The 17,830-nt window shown below is 37.1% G+C and overlaps 2 protein-coding genes across 3 annotated transcripts; one reads left to right on the top strand and one right to left on the bottom strand.

The window, feature by feature from the left end:
* The first annotated feature begins 1,181 nt into the window (after positions 1 to 1,181).
* Positions 1,182 to 3,491, top strand: LOC127900532 (ubiquitin-conjugating enzyme E2 5-like). The gene is made up of 6 exons (XM_052435645.1): positions 1,182 to 1,370; positions 1,486 to 1,565; positions 2,051 to 2,165; positions 2,282 to 2,334; positions 2,430 to 2,558; positions 3,136 to 3,491. Exons 1-6 carry the CDS (start codon positions 1,327 to 1,329, stop codon positions 3,264 to 3,266), a joined length of 552 nt encoding a protein of 183 aa, XP_052291605.1. The 5' UTR covers positions 1,182 to 1,326; the 3' UTR covers positions 3,267 to 3,491.
* Positions 3,492 to 3,949: 458 nt separating this feature from the next.
* Positions 3,950 to 15,893, bottom strand: LOC127901208 (ATP-dependent helicase BRM-like). Of its 2 annotated transcripts, XM_052437939.1 has the most exons (14): positions 15,290 to 15,890; positions 12,788 to 14,113; positions 11,340 to 12,677; positions 10,823 to 10,935; positions 10,404 to 10,491; positions 10,196 to 10,282; positions 9,818 to 9,910; positions 9,660 to 9,743; positions 9,373 to 9,576; positions 9,033 to 9,275; positions 7,156 to 8,709; positions 6,531 to 7,073; positions 5,127 to 5,378; positions 3,950 to 4,890 (listed from the first exon to the last, which is right to left on the bottom strand). In XM_052437939.1, the coding sequence occupies exons 1-14, from the start codon at positions 15,440 to 15,442 to the stop codon at positions 4,246 to 4,248; spliced, it is 6,723 nt and encodes a 2,240-aa protein (XP_052293899.1). In that variant the 5' UTR covers positions 15,443 to 15,890; the 3' UTR covers positions 3,950 to 4,245. The 2 variants fall into 2 exon arrangements, with proteins under 2 accessions (XP_052293899.1, XP_052293900.1); XM_052437940.1 differs by lacking the exons at positions 3,950 to 4,890; positions 5,127 to 5,378 and adding an exon at positions 5,385 to 6,255 and having other exon boundaries at positions 15,290 to 15,893.
* Between the last annotated feature and the right edge of the window lie 1,937 nt (positions 15,894 to 17,830).

The following is a 17,830-nucleotide window of genomic DNA, read 5'->3' on the forward strand; positions in this document are numbered from 1 at the left end:
TTTTATTCTTTTTTGTAATTTCTGTCAAAGAAAGAATTACAAATATAAAAAAGAGTGTTTCGTAAAAGTTTTAAGGGGGTGGTGGAAGCGCAACCCTATGAAAATCTATACATTCATTTTGTGAACATGAATTTGGGGCCTGAGAGGGAATAACAAAGAGGCCCCCAAAGTGACCAAAGACATCTTATTTGAGATTTCGGATTTCATATTGTTACTATAAATAAGGTTAATGCTAAGTTACATGCATGTACCTTACAACCCTCTCACATGAATAGTGAATAATGTGGGTCCACTCACTATTCATGTGAGAGGGTTGTAAGGTACATGCATGTAACTTAGAGGAATCCTATAAATAATATCTTGACAGCGTCATCAAATATACTTGGAACATCCCATTGCCACTATTCTTCTGAAAGGCAGGCGGGGTAAAGCAAAACTTGCCCTTTCTTCTTCTTCTTCTTTTTTTTTTTCTTTTTCAGCGGTTGAAAATGCATTTGGCCTCTGATTGACAGATAAAAGGAAAAAGGACTGGTGAATTTGTCCTCTATTGAAAGATCCATTATCTATGACGAAGGAAAGAATGTGCTAAATTGTACCATTAGTTGCACATATTCGTAAGTTATTTTTTTTTATAAAATGTGAATGGAGTAAAAAAAAGTTTCTCTGTAAGGGTTATTTATTTGAATATGTATTTTATAAAATTTAATATAATAATATAAGTCTCAGCTATATATATATGATTATAAATATTAATATAATATTTGTTATAATAATAATTATAAATATTTGTATAATATAATAATCTAATATATAATTAATATTTAAAAAAAAAGTTGCACATAGGAATCCCACACTCGCTTTGCTAAGGGCAATTGTCAGTTACCCATTAAATGCTTGGGCAACTAACATAGTTGCAATAGTTGCAAATTTCAATTGGGCAAAGTTAGACATGGAATGGGCTATGTATCTAACTAGAAAAATCATTAGATTAGAGGAATCTTGGGATAAATAATTCGTTGGAGGACCATGTTGAAAATTGAAATATTCAGTAATATAAAAAGAGAGGGAATCTGGCAAATGTAGACGCCTGGAAGGCATGCAACTGATAATATTAAATTATTCAGGACCCTCGTTGAAATTGTACCTGCCAATGCCACTGTTATTGCAATAGCATTTTTTAGTTGTCATCATTATCTCCGTGTTTCACTCATTCATGTCTCAAACCATTTTTGCTTCAAGCAAGCTGACTCTTCTTTATCTCAGTATCTCTCTCCAGTGATAAAGAAGAAGATAAGAGCCCAAGAAAACCCAAAAGAGAAAAAAAAAATGTCTTCACCAAGCAAACGTCGAGAGATGGACTTGATGAAGCTGTTAGTAATCATTTATCAATCTTTTTCAATTATATTCATTTTCCTTGGTTGAAAGCTTTTTCTGATTTTTTTTTTTTTGCTTTTTTTTTTTCTTTGGTGGGGTTTGTTTGAATAGGATGATGAGCGATTACAAAGTGGAGATGATCAATGATGGCATTCAGGAGTTCTATGTACATTTTCAGGGACCTAATGAAAGTAAATTCTTTAATACCCGCTTATTTATCTTTATTTTGTAATTTTTTCACTTTTTTAGTTGTTTTTTGTATTTTTTTGAGCTAGTTATGAAATTAACTTCATTGAGTTTGCGCGACGTATTTCGGCTTTCTTTCTTGATTTAGCTATGTTGACCATCTGTTGATGACTGTCTTTCCTGAGCTTGTATAATTAGAGAATACAGATGCTTTTTAATAACTAGATTCCATAGTCTTATGCAATTTTTATATTTTTCAAATTTGTATACTTTCCAATTGGCATAGTGTTTGAGTTTGTTCTTGATTACCAATTTTTAATTTCCTTCAGTATCAACCATTTCTACCCTGCAAGTATTATTGAGTAATTGGCTACCTGAGTGCTTAGAAAAAATGTAGATTTACTGTTTCTGATAGTTCTCAATGGTTTTAATATTAATCTTGTTGTTGCTTTCTAATAGATTTTTTATTATTAATTTTTGAAAATGGCAGGTCCTTATCATGGAGGTGTATGGAGGATAAGAGTTGAGCTGCCAGATGCTTATCCATATAAATCTCCCTCGATAGGCTTTGTCAATAAGATCTACCATCCGAACATTGATGAGATGTGGGTAATTGAATACTTAAAATTCTCTTATTTTCCATATCAGTAGTTCATTGCATTTATTTGCTTAGTGAGGATCGTTTGTGAGTTTTAAGCATCTTGTTGTTCTCTAATTTCAGGTCAGGCTCAGTTTGTTTGGATGTTATTAACCAGACCTGGAGCCCCATGTTTGGTAATGATGTTTATTAGTTGAGATAATAGGAAAGCAGCTTTCCAATTGTGTTTAGAGCCATTTCTTACAAAAAAAAAAACACCTTTTTGTTCCAGACCTAGTGAATGTGTTTGAAGTATTCCTGCCACAGCTTCTTCTTTATCCCAACCCATCAGACCCATTGAATGGTGATGCTGCAGCACTGCTGATGCGTGATCGAGCTGCTTATGAACAAAGAGTTAAAGGTATTGAACACTTTCTTTATCATTCCTTGCAATGGCAATAAGCATGCACCTTAACTGAAAATTTGTTTCCACCGGTGCTTGCTAATTTTTCAATCTCTTTGCTGGTCTCCTTTCATTTCCTTCTTGCTGGATTTCATGTGCTGTAAATTTGATGTAAAATTTTCTTTCAATCATTATGTTTCTTGGGAACATTGGAAGTTTGACCTGGAACAGCTAATCTGCTTGAGATGATATTTTTGAGTTGTGTGTTTCATTCTCTGAATTAGTTGTGTGCTATGAAGGAACTAAGGGACTACCTGCATTTATTAAGAATGAAACACCGTTGGACTTCGGAAATCTTGTTTCACCATCTGTAAATGTTATACATGGATGAAGCTTCTCTATGATGGATAAAAAGAATACTATATTTAAGCTTTATGGATAGGGCTCGATCTCTTGAGTCAATTTCTATATTGTTGTGGATCCATCTGTGAGATATGTTTTCTCCACTAGATGAAAACTCATCTAGCATGAAGGTGGTATAGTTTATTAATGCCTCATTGATACATTGTTTTGCTGTTGCAATTGTTTGTTCCAGAGTATAGAGAGAAATATGCCAAGGCAGAAGACATAGAAGCTGCCCCAGATGAAAACTCCAGTGACGAGGAGATGAGTGAAGATGAATACAATTCTAGTGATGATGCAATGGCTGGGAAAGCTGACCCGTAGCTGTTCATCTTGGGTTCTCAACAATTGTTATGTTGTATATCATGTTGCTAATTTCGTTTGCAATCTCAACTTGCATATAAAAAATAAAATTATAGAGCGGAATGAAACTCCAACCCATTGCTGTAGATGTTTGCTGGTAATGTTAAATTTCTCACTTTTATCGATGTAGATACTAAATAATTCACGATTATATTTTAGCACTGAGCTACATGTTACATTCGCAAACGAGGTGGTATCCTTTTCGTTCGTTTCGATAGGAGTTGTGGACCTATTTGAAAAACTATGCTCTTAACTAAGAAATTATGAAAATTAGGGACCCGGATGTTATTTGCCGCACTCTCTAGAAAATTGTAAACCTTTTTATGGAAGCAGGTTCCACTTAACACGGTGAAAGCCTGAAAGGACTGACAGTTGTTATAAGCACATATCAATTGATTAATCATCAACAGTCAATCCAGGAATAATTTGCGAATTCGAATTCCATTACTATGGGTCTGTATGTCACAGTTGAATTACCAAAATTTTGCATGGAATTTCAAAGCATGGAAGGAATTCTAACAAGCGAACAAAATATTGAAAGATGGTGGCGGGCAAAGTTCTTGAGAGCTACAAAAAACTTATATTACATTGTTATTGTTTGGTTTAAGTCATTAGACTAATCAAATTCAAATGTAGGCAGAGGCTCAAAGAAATAATGACGTTAAAGCTCAGTAGATGAATCTTAAAATAACACTATTGAGGGGGCCGAGCAACTTAACCTGCAAGATGCAGGTATGAAACTACCGGATTCCAATAATGGATAAGCAGGTTTACAATGGCGAATCAAAGACCTACACTATGTTAACAGTATGAACTAACTGCACTTGTACAGGCCTGCCTGGAAGGGCTGGCTGCTTGTACACTGCATTTTGTACCCAACAGCAACAATTTTTCCTTTTTTTCCCTAATTACAAAGACATTATCTATCCTCCAAACCAATTCATAATTGACTTGGCCGCCTTTTGCCAGCATCTGTTCTCAACCTCTTAACAGGATTTGCCCAACCAACAGCCCCGCTACCACCATTTGCTGGTTGAGCAGGCTGGTTGGCCCACCCATGCTGGTGGGTAGTTTGCTGAGTATGACGCATATCCTTAGGTACCAAACCTAGACCTGGACTTTTGATATTACGACCCAAGCTAGGTGGTGAGACAGGGCCAGATACAGATCTTGGCTTCACCACTGACTTTTCCCTGTCTTTTCTCTTCTTCTTGCAGATAACCAGCTCCCCTGGATGTGGAGAATCATCCGGCTGAGATTGCTCTCGACTACTGCCACTTCCACTTCCAAGCCTTGATTCCTTCTGTGGTATTTGGACTCTAATCCTACTGTCTTCACTAACAGGAACAGATCCACGTTGTGGTGGCTTTTGGGGAGGACTAGGACCAGGTTCCATCTCGTTTATTATCTTGTGCCTCTTACTTTGGCCAACAGTGGTTTGTCTTGGAGACGGCGTAGAGACAGAGGTAGATAGTGGGCCAGTGAAAGAGAGTGCACTTCTGGCTTCTCGAAAATCTGTATCCGGAAATGCAATCTTCAATAAATCGAAAAACAGATCATGAACTTTCCTTGCTTCTGATCTAACCTGTAGAATATAGTCATATGTTAATATAAAACTATGAGGATAAAAAAACTTGCCCCATAACATTGTGCATTCATCTAAAGATACTATTAAAATGCAACTGTATGACAATAGTCATATGTTAATATACAACTAAGAGGATAGAAAACTTGCCCAATAACATCAGGCATTTATCTGAAAATACTATTAAAATGCATCAGCAGGCATACAGATGTGCTAGTTACAATGAGCAACCATACCTCATGTGAAAAGCCATAAAACTGCATTGCACCCTTTAACATAAACTGCACATCAGACACCAGCTCCATCACTCCATTATACTCTAGCCTGTCAACACGCTGATCAATCTTCCGTAAATCCAAAATATTATTTCCAGCTCCACTCACGTAACCAGAAGTTTCAATTCTCTTCCACAAATCAGTTAGCAGGGGTACAATTTGATGCCCTTCTTTCTCGATTCTCCTTTGGAGCTTACTAATTACATTCTTGCACTGTGGACATGAGAACTTTCAAGTTATTTCGCTATATGTAAAGCATGAACAGCGATGAATGAGCAAAGAAGACGAGGGGAAAAAAGAAGGTTATAAACAGTTAAGTTATTCTCTAATACACAGATTTGAAATTATACAACCATATCCTGACTCTTCTCTCTCACCCTGACAGGAAAAAAGACCTCTACTGTACCATCCCCAAAAAAAAAGGGACAATTGCTAGGAAAAGGAAAATGCTTAAAACCAGTATATCAGCCAATAATTCACCCGCATGCTAGGACTTAGCTACTACAACATTATTGAAAGAATTCCTAAGTGTGGCCTCAGAAAAATTTCCTTTTGAGCTACAGCAATCACATAAGTCTATCCTAAAAATAATAATAATAATAACCAAATAAATAAATAAAATCAAATAAGAATAATGATATATACATCCCAAATTGTTTCCCAGCATTTCATCCCAAATTATGTCGCATTTGATGAGTCATTCATCAAGTAGCTGCTAGATTTTCACAAGTTCCAATTGAATTATATCACTTCATCCACTTGATGAATGCTACATCATTTGGGATAATTTTGGGATGTCTAGCACTACTCTGAGTAACTGATTTAACATTCTTCACATAACAGATTCAATATATTCTTCTACGTAATATGAACGAAAACAGATAATCAGGAGAACGTAGTACAGTAGGAAGAGAAACTATAGCTACCACAAAAGATGGCCAGAAGCAACAAACTATCAAACATTCATCATTATATGCACATAATATTCGTACCATACAAAAAGGCGCCACAAGTAGCTTCTTTAATGTCATACCATGAAATCTTAGTTTTCCCTTCCGCCAAGTTGGATTCACATATCAACACATCAGAACTGAATACCAAAAGTATGTTACATGTACTCTAGTGATCAAGATACCAAACAACAAATTCAAATAGGAACAGTTGTGAGAGAAAATCCCAATGTGCAGATTAACAAGGTAAAAGCATTGCCACAGATTCACAGAAAGACAACAAGGCTCCAGGTCAATTAAATCTACATTACTAATATAGAGAAGGAAGATTGGTAGAGAAATGATAGAAACAAAGACTGAGAAGAAAATCATAAACATTTCAAAAACCATAATGTAGCAGAGATACAGTACATACCCTCCTCTGGATGACATCAGACATCTTAGCACTAAAATTTGAGGAACCACTAGCATTCGCAATTTTCCCATCCCAACTTTCTTTGAAGTGATCAGCAGCATCTTCTGTATGACCAGGCATGCAATTCAATCGACCAGTTTTCAGTGAAGCACGCGACTTTGGGGCATTAGCTATTTTCCGTGAAGGTAAGTTCCGCCTACTTTTCGAAGATGGCTCACTTTGATCATGCCTGAGAGAATTGGATTCCCCGTGTGCTTTCATTTCAGTATCAGTCCTTAACTGTGCTGGATATTTGTTGTCCATTTGGAAGGGCAAGAGAGATGAATCACCGCGATGGAGAGGTGTGTCGGTGCAAGACCTCTCCTCTGGCCTTTCAACAGTATGACGGGGTCGAACTCGAATACTACGCTTTCGTTTGATCTTAGGCTGCAAAACCTGTTCATCTTCACCTTCGTCACGATCATGAGTCCAACTTCCAGATTGCTGGTGGTCCATGTGAGAATCTCCAGATACTGCAATCTCTCCCTCTTCTAACTCATCTGGCTGGAGAAATGAACAAGACCAAAATTAACAGATGCACTTCACAATCTAATGAAAACAATAGTTAACAAAGAGTGGAACATACCATCCTCTTTGAAAGAGAACCTGGCCTAGCTTCTAATGCAGACAGAGACCCAAATTTCTGAGGGGAAACAGGAGATACTATCTGTGTCAATCTTCGACTGTTCGAAGATGATCCTGAAGAACCAGCTTCCTCAACTACATGATTGTTTCTTGTGTTTTCTGAAGGCCGGAGATAGTCATAACCACCTTCGCAAACTGGACCATCTTCTTCTGATTGGTCTTTGTTACTCAGTGGTGCCCCAACAGCACCACTGTATTCATCATCTTCAAACTCTCCAATTTCTCCCTCTTCTTCCTGCACAGGATATCCATTCCTCTCATCAGAGCTTGCTTCAGAATATTCTCCAATTTCATCATCAACTTCCTTGTAATTAGGATACTTTTTCCCCTTGGGTCCCCTTTTTCTTTCTGTTTCAATTTCACCAGAATCCACACCAATATTGCTACCAAACAAAATATTCTTTGATGGCTTTTTGGATAAATTAGCAATAGTAGCATTCACTTCCTTTGTACTGGCTCGAAGCCACTTCGGTACCTGGTCATATCTTGTCATCTCCTCAATCCAACCAAACTCTTCATCCATTTGATCAAACAATTCTACTTCATCTTCACTTCTAGCAATCATCCGATTTACCTCCTGCAGTGATGGAACATCATGCACAGTTTCTTGGTACCTTTCCTCATCATGTAATAATGTCTCCAAAGTCATACGCCTCTCTTCATGAGTTGTTCTCTGATCAAATCGTCCAGCATTGATGACCTCATCAGCCATGTCAATCTTATACTGCTGAATGTTATTCCTTATGAGGCCCTCAATAGATCCAATATATCGATCCTTACCTGCAAGATCATCCTCTAAATCAACTGTACCTCCACTTCTTAGTTCATCCTCTTTTTGGTGACTCGAAATTTTGTCAACAACTGCTTCCATATAAATGACCTTAACTTCTCTTTTCTGTCCAATGCGGTGGGCTCTAGCAACTGCCTGTTCCTCATTTTTTGGGTTAGGATCGGGATCATAAATGATGACTGTGTCAGCAGACTGAAGATTAAGACCACGTCCAGCGGCACGAATACTAAGCAGGAATATAAAGCAGTCTGAATCATGGCTATTAAAGTCCACAATAGCTGATTCACGATCTTCTAAACTAGTAGTTCCATCAATTCGCCTGTACACAAGTTGCCGCCATTGTAGATATTCCTCCAGGATATCAAGAAGCTTGGTCATGGTGCTAAACAGCAGTACTCTATGCCCCGTTCTCTGAAGTTTTATAAGGATCCTATCCAGGATCCATAATTTCCCACATGATTTTACAAGAAAATCTTTGGATAAGTCACTGAAATATGGATAGTTTAGCAAAGGATGATTGCAAGTTTTACGAAGCTCCATACATCTGTTATTAAGAGTTTTATACACCTTGGCCTGGTATATGGGATTTTTTTGAACCCTTCTCTTCTCATCTTCAGGATCAACCCGAAGAGTACCAGTGGCTTTGATCCAATCATAAATAGCACTCTGAATAGCTGACATTCTACACCTTAAAACTATTGAGACCTGCAATCCAGAAATGGTATTACATGTCAGGAACTCAAAGGAGGGGATCCACAGGGGTAGAACAACATTAGAGCCCTTAGTCTATCCATTTAATTGCAATTTTTATGTTTTCTCTTCTGACATCTTAACCCCAATTTGAACAAGTGGCTCTACAACTATTATTTCTTGTTTCTGACATTTTGGCTCCTGTTGTTACATTTGACCATCTTATTTCTTACATTTTAAAAATTTTTCTACCCACGACCACACCCCAAAAAGGGGGGGAAGGTAAAGAAATCCGGTTCCTCCCCTGATGAGCCAATGGGATTGCAAATATAGCATACCTTGGGTGGAAGGGAACCTTCGACATCTTCAACACGGCGTCTGAGCATAAAAGGCTCCAATATTTGATGAAGTCGGTGGATAATGATAACTTTCTTTTCAGTCTCAAGCCAGTCATCATCTGCATTATGTGTAGGACCTTCCTTTTGAAATGGTTGTGAAAACCAATCATGGAATGCTTTCCGATTATCAAACACTTCAGGAAGAAGTAGATTTAAGAGTGACCAAAGTTCCTTTAAATCATTCTGCAAAATCAAAAGCACTTGGCACTCAGTTAAACACATTGAGTATCTTTAAGCACCAATCGCAAATAAACATTAATTGAGAGCTATCTTAACAGACCTGTAAAGGCGTCCCTGTAAGAAGCAAGCGCCTCTGGCAACGATATCTATCAAGGTCACGGGCCAAAACTGATTCTCTGTCTTTCATTCTTTGTGCTTCATCAATTATGATATACTTCCAATCAACTTTTGACAGTTTTGAGCGGTCATACATGATGAACTCATAAGTTGTCACAAGGACATTAAATTTCAGGGCAGCGACCTCCTATAGAAAGCACCGTAGAGTAAAATTCAGTTCCTTCACAAAATCTCCGGTATTGGGAAAAAATGCAAATATGTGCCACTAACCTGAGAAAACAACCTTGACCGTTGATCCTTTGCACCAACATAATAAATGCATGATACAGATGGCAGCCACTTATGCAACTCACTCTGCCACATGGACATAGTTAGCCACTTTTGGAAGTACTGGGAATAGTCAGACCACGCAATGAAAAGAAACTAACCTTCCAATTCACCAATACAGCATTAGGGACAATTATAAGATGAGGGCCATAGTTCCCTTTAAATTCCATCAAATAAGCTATCAGTGCCATCACCTGCAGAGGAAATAAAATAATTAGAAATGCCAACTAAGATTCAATATGCTGCCTTAAAATATTATAGTTAATTCTCCTTATAACAAAAGCAAAGCACTTATTTATAAATTTACTCTAGTATCTGTCACACTATTTAAAAAGAAAAAGCTCCGCATCCACAGAAGAGTCTCTCATGTATGAACTAATAGACCCTGACGTAAGTATGCACTCAAAACTAGAAATACAAGAGATTTCCTCTGTCTCCTTTAGGGAGGATTTCAACCTCAGATCCTAACAAAAAATCACCTGCACAGTCTTCCCAAGCCCCATCTCATCTGCCAATATTCCATTTAATTTGTTGTTATACAAAGAAAGCATCCACTGCAATCCAACCTGCCAAACACGACACAATAACAGCTCAAAAAACTAGATGGCAACAAAAGATAACACAACAGAAAGCAAACACCTGCAAAAAATAAAATAAAATAAAATAAAATCTCCAACAGCAACCTACAATCTGATAATCTCGTAAGGTTCCGGCTCGTAACATTGAGGGTTGCCTCATGACCCTTTCGTTCACAGCATGAGCAAGACTATAATACCTGTTGACAGCCACAATGAAAACATAAGGAATAGCTAAATATGAAACCATTATAAGCAGCATACGATCTTTACGTACAATAACATAGCTGACTGTGCAGATAAAAGATAAACCAATTCTGAGTGCATTTACGACAAGCTGACAACTATCAAACTGGAGAGTAGAGAGGATAATTGCATAAATTTCACGGGTGGGACAAAATCTCCATTGAATGAAGCCAACAGCTCTATTGGCATTTCACAATAAAAAAGCACGTTTCTTTTTCTCCGTTCTAAATGTTTCTTTTATATAAAGACTTACATTTATGAGCGTATTATCCAATAATAACTTACTTGTTAACGGATGAACCATCCCTGGGGGCATTCATTTCCAGAAATCTATTTCTGATCATCACTTCCTCACCAGCACAAGCTGCTGCCGACCTAACCTCTTCTTCAGAAAGACCCTATTTTGACCAGATAGAAACAAAGTGAGATTTGCTAATATATAGGAAACAAATTAAAATCTTCACTTCTGTGAAGAACTCTAAAAACTATAGAAAACCCTGCATAAAGTGTACACCTAACATGAGACAGGAAAAGGAAGAAAAATGCCACAAACCAACAAAATTATCAGACTGTATCCCAATCAAGCTGGATGAAAAATATTGAATAAACAAATGAAATAACATAAATAAAACCCAATGCAAAGGTAGCATGCGTTGTGTGTATACAAGAGTATATTGTATGTATTCATTTTGCTCCCAATTTCATGGCTTCGAAGCCTAAAAATTTTGGAGAAATGGGGGATGAGAGGAAAGGGGTGACTTGTAGGGAGAGGGAGAGGGAGAGAAGGGAAAAAAACACATGCCTGCAATCTTGCAGCAGCAGCAGCAGCATTTGCTGCCTCTTCAACTTCCTGCTGATTCTTGGCAGCGGTTATTTTACTTCCCAGTTTATAAAGATATTCTTCAGTCTGAGTCAAGAATGACGAGAGGACTGCATATCTTTCTGCAGCATCACCCGGGATACTAGTCTGCTGCTCTAGCAACATCTCCCTATACCTCTCAACATCATTATTCTTCAAGGCTTCCATCCTTTTGTTCCGATCATCATCCTTTCTCTTCGAGAACTCCCTCAAAATTCTCTCATGGTATTTGGCAACTCCCCGATTCCGGGCAGTCCGTGCATCACGGATGGCCCAATGAGCCTCAAGAAGCTTTTTACGCCACTGTGAGATGGATTTTAATTGCTTCTCTCTCATGGCCTTCTGAGATGTTTGTACTTGTCTCATCAGTTCAACACGCTGACGCTCACACAGCCGGACAAACTTCCTATATTGTCTGTCAGGCATTGCCATAATCTCCTGCTGTTGTTGGTCAACTTCATCCCTTAAACGTGACTGTAGATCTAAAAGTCTAAGCTTTTTTTGTTCAATCTGCAACCGCAGAACAAGATCTGGCCTGATTCTTTTTCTCTCTAAATTAACTGCCAATATGCCACTAATCTTCTTCAAATTTTCTGATCTTTTCTTTTGGAGAACTTCCAAGCCTTCCTCAGAAAGTAGATCTTTGACATCATATGCCAATGTTAGATTATTACTACTATTAACCATTGCTGTCGACCCAACAGAGTCATGTTTTCTAGTGAAAAAGGGAAAATCAAATAGTGGTCCATGATACTTTCTGGCAGCGCCAACATCTTTTGGCTGGAGGGCAGTAGTTGCTTGTGCTGGCTTCTTAACTTGAACTGCGTCACATGCAGAAACCTGAGGTGCAACAGACTTTCCTCTATCAGCTGGGAAATCACTTTGTTGTTGAGTTCGCAGAAGACCACATTCTACTTCCTGGTCTGACTTAACTGAAGATACAGGGGCCTGCTGCTCTTCTTTTCCTGGTACTACCACAGGTGCAGGTTCCTTTGTCACAGCCGACATACCCTGCCCAACTGGTGACACAGCTGCTTTATCATCCCCAGCATAAGCTTCTTCTTTTGGTAAGCTTTGAACATTTGATGATGACACAGCTTGTGCATCCTTTCCATTAGATTCCAAATGTCTCAACTGGTCTTCTGCAATCTTCCCAGAAACTCTATCCTGATTATTTACTGCTGCAGGAAGAAATTGCTGCTGTGCCGGCTGCTGCTGCAACTCAAGAGACGGTGGAACAATAGCTCGAAGAAGCTCTTGTGGTAGAGTACCTTCTCCTTTCTGTCAAGAAAGCAGAAATTAAATGCTCCACTAAGCCAAAAGCAATATGGGATTCTTAGAAAGACACATATGAATGAGTGAGAGAGAGAGAGAGAGAGAGTTTCGCACACCTTCAGCCTCCTAAATGCTAGAATTTGTGCCTTAAGAACATGAAGTTGATGTTTTGTGAACCCTAAACGCTGCTGTGGCATCTGGGTGGCCAGCCCACCCTGTGACGAAAAGTTGTTAGCTGAGCTTCCATCACTGGAAGGAATTGCAGATTGCGGTGAAGATCGATTCAACTGCCTGAGGTACTGCATTTGTGAATTTTCTGGGCCACTTGAATTTTTTACAGGCAAAGGCTGATCCACACCCGGTGTCATGTTCAAAGATGTCTGTGGAGGATGTATCGGAGGCAATCCATTTCCAATTGCAACCGGCTGTCTAGAAGGAACCTGGTTATCTCTGCCATGAACAGAAAACTGCTGCAATGAAATGTTGTTTACATTATTGACGACAGCCGCACTGGTAGTTGAGCCAAGAGGACTAGGGGAAACTGTAGGTCTTGCCTTCGCTGAACCAGATTGCCCAGACACATCACTGGATGAATTAGCATGTGGAGAGTTCTCGCCTGCAATGGTTGGAGATGTCACCTGTTGTTTTGATACTGGGACAGGTGATGACGGCGCACCCATGTTGCTTTCATTTGCTTTGTGATTAGCAACAATTCTAGACTGCATGATTGGTATAAGCTGTGCTATTAAGCTGGCATTTGCAGGCTGTGAGAGATCAATATTGCGCTCAAGTGCCCATGCCTGCAACTGAGCAGCCATTGCAAGTTGGTTACCGGCTGCGTTTTGAATGCTTTGCTGATGTTGTGCTGCCTGCATGGGCCTTATAATATTAGCAGCCATTCCTTGCCCACCAAGGGTCTGCTGACTAGGAGGTTTTGGTTCACCCTTCTGGTCAGAGACTTGCTGCTGAGGTTGTTCCATCTGCTTTTCACCACGAACAAACTGTTCAGATGAATTTTTGGACGATGATGCCTGAGCCTGATTAGCTGATTGCATGGAGATCAATTCCTGCATTTTCAAATTTCCCATCCTCATGTCTTGATCTTTCCCAGATGCAGGACCCAACATTCCCAATTTAGCTTGCTGCTGAGACTGCAAAACTGAAGCAGACTTCTGTTGGGCCTGCAAAGCATATTGCATATAAGCTTGATGAACGGGATTTAGCAGTTGTTGCTCAACACCTTGACTTCTATTCTGACTCTCCTGCGATATAGCATGTTGTTGAGCAAAATCAAAGAATTTCCTAGATTGCTGAGGAGGTTGCATGGAGCCTGGAGGTGAAGCAAAATTCCCCCCTCCCATTAATCCAGGGAGACTTCCAACTTGATATGCTAAAATGGCTTCATTTCCATCAGGTTTTCTTAGTATTTGTTGTTGGAAAGGCTGTTCAAATTGTTAAAAGAAAATTATAATTCAAACACATATCATATGGGACCCCGAATACGTTAATGATTGGGCATATGATTCATAAAAAAATTACAGGAAATCACCAAACACGTTCAAAAAGCTTTCTACTCCCCGTAATAAAAGGCAAAGTAGCATGATAAGGAAATATTCGTCAGCCATATGGATATTAATGAATTCAAAAGACGTGTCAGAGTACAGGCACAGAAGCAAATTCAGATTGCTAATGAGAACTATAGTAACTACAGACATCAGCAAAAGGAAAGGAAACAAAATGAAATTTTCCAAGTTGGATCATTGATATCACTAGCAATTCGATGTGTAAGTGAGCTAAACAAATCATAAAAACAATCCACAAAACCCAAACAATCAAGTTCAAGGATGTGCAAATTTACATCATGACAAGAACCAAGCAGTAAGTATGGTCAAAAAAGACAATAATCCAAACAAATAGGCACATAATACATAGAAGTAGGTCAACCAAATAAAACAAGAGCCGTTAACTGTGAATTCACATGATTCCACTAGAAACAATACAAATAAGACAAAAAACATAACCCAAGTTCATTCTTGCTTGAGAAAAGAAAAGAGCAGCTTAGAGCAACATTGATTTTTTATGGTCTTTACCTGCAAGCAAGCTTTGACACTGAAGTTAATGTAGTAACTTTCAACCATATACCAAGTTTGTAAACACTCCAAAACCAAGTGAAGCAAACCCCTTGTTTAATTTCTACCAACCTCTCTACATGTTCCAAATCAGTGTCTAAAATTTTTTGACAGAATATACACCGAATAAAATCTAAGATCAAATGTAATTATGCTCTCAGTATAACTTGAGAATAAGAAGCTCGCTCCAGCTAAACAGCTCTCAACATTAAATTCTAGAGTCAGTTCCCATTTCTACCAAAGACAGACATTTCCACAGCCCACTTCAACTCCAAAAATCAATAATAATAATAATAATCCAAAACCAAGTGATCAACAAACTCTACACTGATCACACAGTCAGTGCATTAATTACAAAAATCGACTCCCACCCAATTGCCAAAACCCTCTAAATTATGGAACAAAACCCTACCCATTGGAAAACCACAGACTCACATGCCAATTCAACCAGTTTTTCACAAAGACCTAATTAAACAACATAAACTTCACCTGTCTCTGCTGCTGTTGTTGGTGTTGCTGCTGTTGCTGCAACGAATCAAAACCCAAGTGGGGCGTCGAAACAGCAGATGATGACGAAGACGGCGACGCCGCTGACGACGTAGATGCCGCCCGGTTCCGGCTGGGCCCACCACCCGATTGCATGCAATTTTACAACTTTAACCCTAATTTACAAGAAACTACAACAAATTTCAATAATTTAAACAAAACGCCTTACCAACAACATACAACAAAATAATCCCTCCAAATTTTAAAATTAAAAACCCCTTGTTTTTTCTTTTTTCTTTATGCCCTCCGATCCCAACGTTCAAAAAATTAAAACGACCCCACTTTCTCTCTCCAGATTGTTGTACCCCATTTTCCCAAAAAAAGCGAAATTTGCGGATGGATCTTTACGAGTATGAAGAAGCCGAGAGTGTAGCGAACTCGGAGGAATCGCTGATTCGACTCACTAGTAACTCTATTGTAGGTTTCACACGATTTTGCAAGCAATTTTTTTCCAGTCAAGCCCTAAGATTTTTTCAAAAAATATATATATATTTATATATATTGTTTTTTTTTGGTAAAATGGTTTATTGATGTTAATTTTCCTCAGGTTGGCAACAAGAGCTCTGTGGCTTTATGCATCAGAAGTGGGGCCCACATGTTTTGAAATTACAAAAAAGGGTACGCTTGGAATTGACCCTAGAATTTACTTTAATTACGAGAGAATCCTTTACTCACACTCCATGAGCAAGTAATTCTGCTGCGTGTCAATAGTCAAAAGTTAACGAGCGACTTAAAGTTTGGCATGATACAACTAAACTAATGAATGTTATGGCAAAAGATGAAAAATCTTTATATGAATTTTTATTAATGTAATTTCCATTTTGACCCCTGTTTCTTTTTCTTTCGTTTTTTAATTAGGTAACTTGTTTTGTTATATTTCGTTAATTGAAAATAATTTTTAAAAATTAAAATGCAAATGAGTGTGTTTGTAATAAATTTTACCGCATGTGATAAGATAAGATAAATGATAGGCCATGTTTTGTATTAAGATTGGACAGTTATAACTTAAAGTACAATATTAAAATGTTTACTAAATAATATCTGTTGTGATTTAAAAATTAAGATTTGTTTGGAATTGTAATGAAATAAATTATTAATTGAAAAAGTTGCTTAGTGTTTAGTAGACTATGTTGTTACAAACTTACAATTGTTGTGAGTTTGAAAAGTGTGTACATATGTTTGATCTATTTTATTACAAAAGTATTATTTTATTGTATAATAAACAAAATAGACATAAATCTAAATTGCCTTTTATTTATATTATGGTTTATGATGGTTCAAATATTAAGGTTAAAATAGAAACTTCAAGAAGGTGAATGGCTATCTAATAAGCTACTTATAAAGAACAACCTCTTTTAAGAATAACAGTCAAATTAGAGAGAAATAAATAGTTTTTAAAAAATTTATTGAACAATATTTTAGCTAAATCTTAAGAAATAAATTGCTTATAACATTTCAATCTCAATTTTGAACGCATTAATTTGATTTCATTTACTATTTATATCATGAAGCTCATAATATTTTGTTGTTATTGTCAAAATTGTTATTTAAAAATCAAATTTACTATAAATTTTGACATTTATTTCATAATATAGTTTTTTTATAGCAATTGTAACTAAAAAACTACAATACATCAATATCAAACAAGACCATAGTGCTTTCATATGACACGAGTGTTAAAATTATAAATTAATTTTGTTTTCTTGAATATGTCATACTCTCGTATGTATTTCGCTCTATACACATCACATATGAATATATGTGTTACTGAAAAAATGAGTTAATAAACACATATAACATTTGTATATGGATTTGAATAGGACACGGCTATTTGTTTTATTAATTATAATTTAATGGATTAATAAATACATTTTATTTTTAAAATAGACTAAAATAGAGTTCAAATTTACTGGCAAGACTTGTAGTTTCAAAAAAAATTGGGATCACTTTTTGAATATTTTGAATTTATTAATTTCATATTTTTTAGAATCCAAATGAAAATCAACAACTTATTGTATTTTTCAGCCCTCATCTCATATTTAAGGCTGATGAATTCCAGTCTCGGAAGAAATATTGAATTGTATTTATTGGTATTTACATTGCATTCTCTAGCGTAATATTAAATTTAAAAAAAAAAAAACTGTTTGGAAGGACAGAGAGGGGCAATTGCGTAATATTAAATTTTATGATTTCTTTAAAGTTTAAAGTTAATGTCCAGCCAATCCCGTTCTCTCATAGACTGCAGCGTTACTTCACACAAGCAAAATAGGTAGAGATTTCAGATTTGCATATCTCACAAAATAGTCTCTCACTAAATTATTGTGTTTGCTTGTGTTTATTAACCATAAAAAGGAAAAAAAATCGAAATTTACAGTGTTTGATTTTTGTTTTTGAAGCATACAGTGTTTGAGTTAAATATATTTAAAAGAAGAAGAAAAAAAACTCTTCTTAACATATGCTTTTGGAGGAACTAGGTATTTAGAG

This window comes from Citrus sinensis, chromosome 3 (genome assembly GCF_022201045.2).
Source record: "Citrus sinensis cultivar Valencia sweet orange chromosome 3, DVS_A1.0, whole genome shotgun sequence".
In the NCBI taxonomy this organism is placed as follows: Eukaryota; Viridiplantae; Streptophyta; class Magnoliopsida; order Sapindales; family Rutaceae; genus Citrus; species Citrus sinensis.

Coding starts and splice junctions, on each gene's coding strand:
- LOC127900532 (XM_052435645.1), top strand. CDS start 1,327: ATGTCTTCACCAAGCAAACGTCGAGAGATGGACTTGATGAAGCT. Junction 1,566..2,050: donor TTTTCAGGGACCTAATGAAA/GTAAATTCTTTA, acceptor TGAAAATGGCAG/GTCCTTATCATGGAGGTGTA. Junction 2,166..2,281: donor CATCCGAACATTGATGAGAT/GTGGGTAATTGA, acceptor CTCTAATTTCAG/GTCAGGCTCAGTTTGTTTGG.
- LOC127901208 (XM_052437939.1), bottom strand. CDS start 15,442: ATGCAATCGGGTGGTGGGCCCAGCCGGAACCGGGCGGCATCTACGTCG. Junction 14,114..15,289: donor AACAACAGCAGCAGAGACAG/GTGAAGTTTATG, acceptor CAATTTGAACAG/CCTTTCCAACAACAAATACT. Junction 9,911..10,195: donor GGCTTGGGAAGACTGTGCAG/GTGATTTTTTGT, acceptor TTTCCTCTGCAG/GTGATGGCACTGATAGCTTA.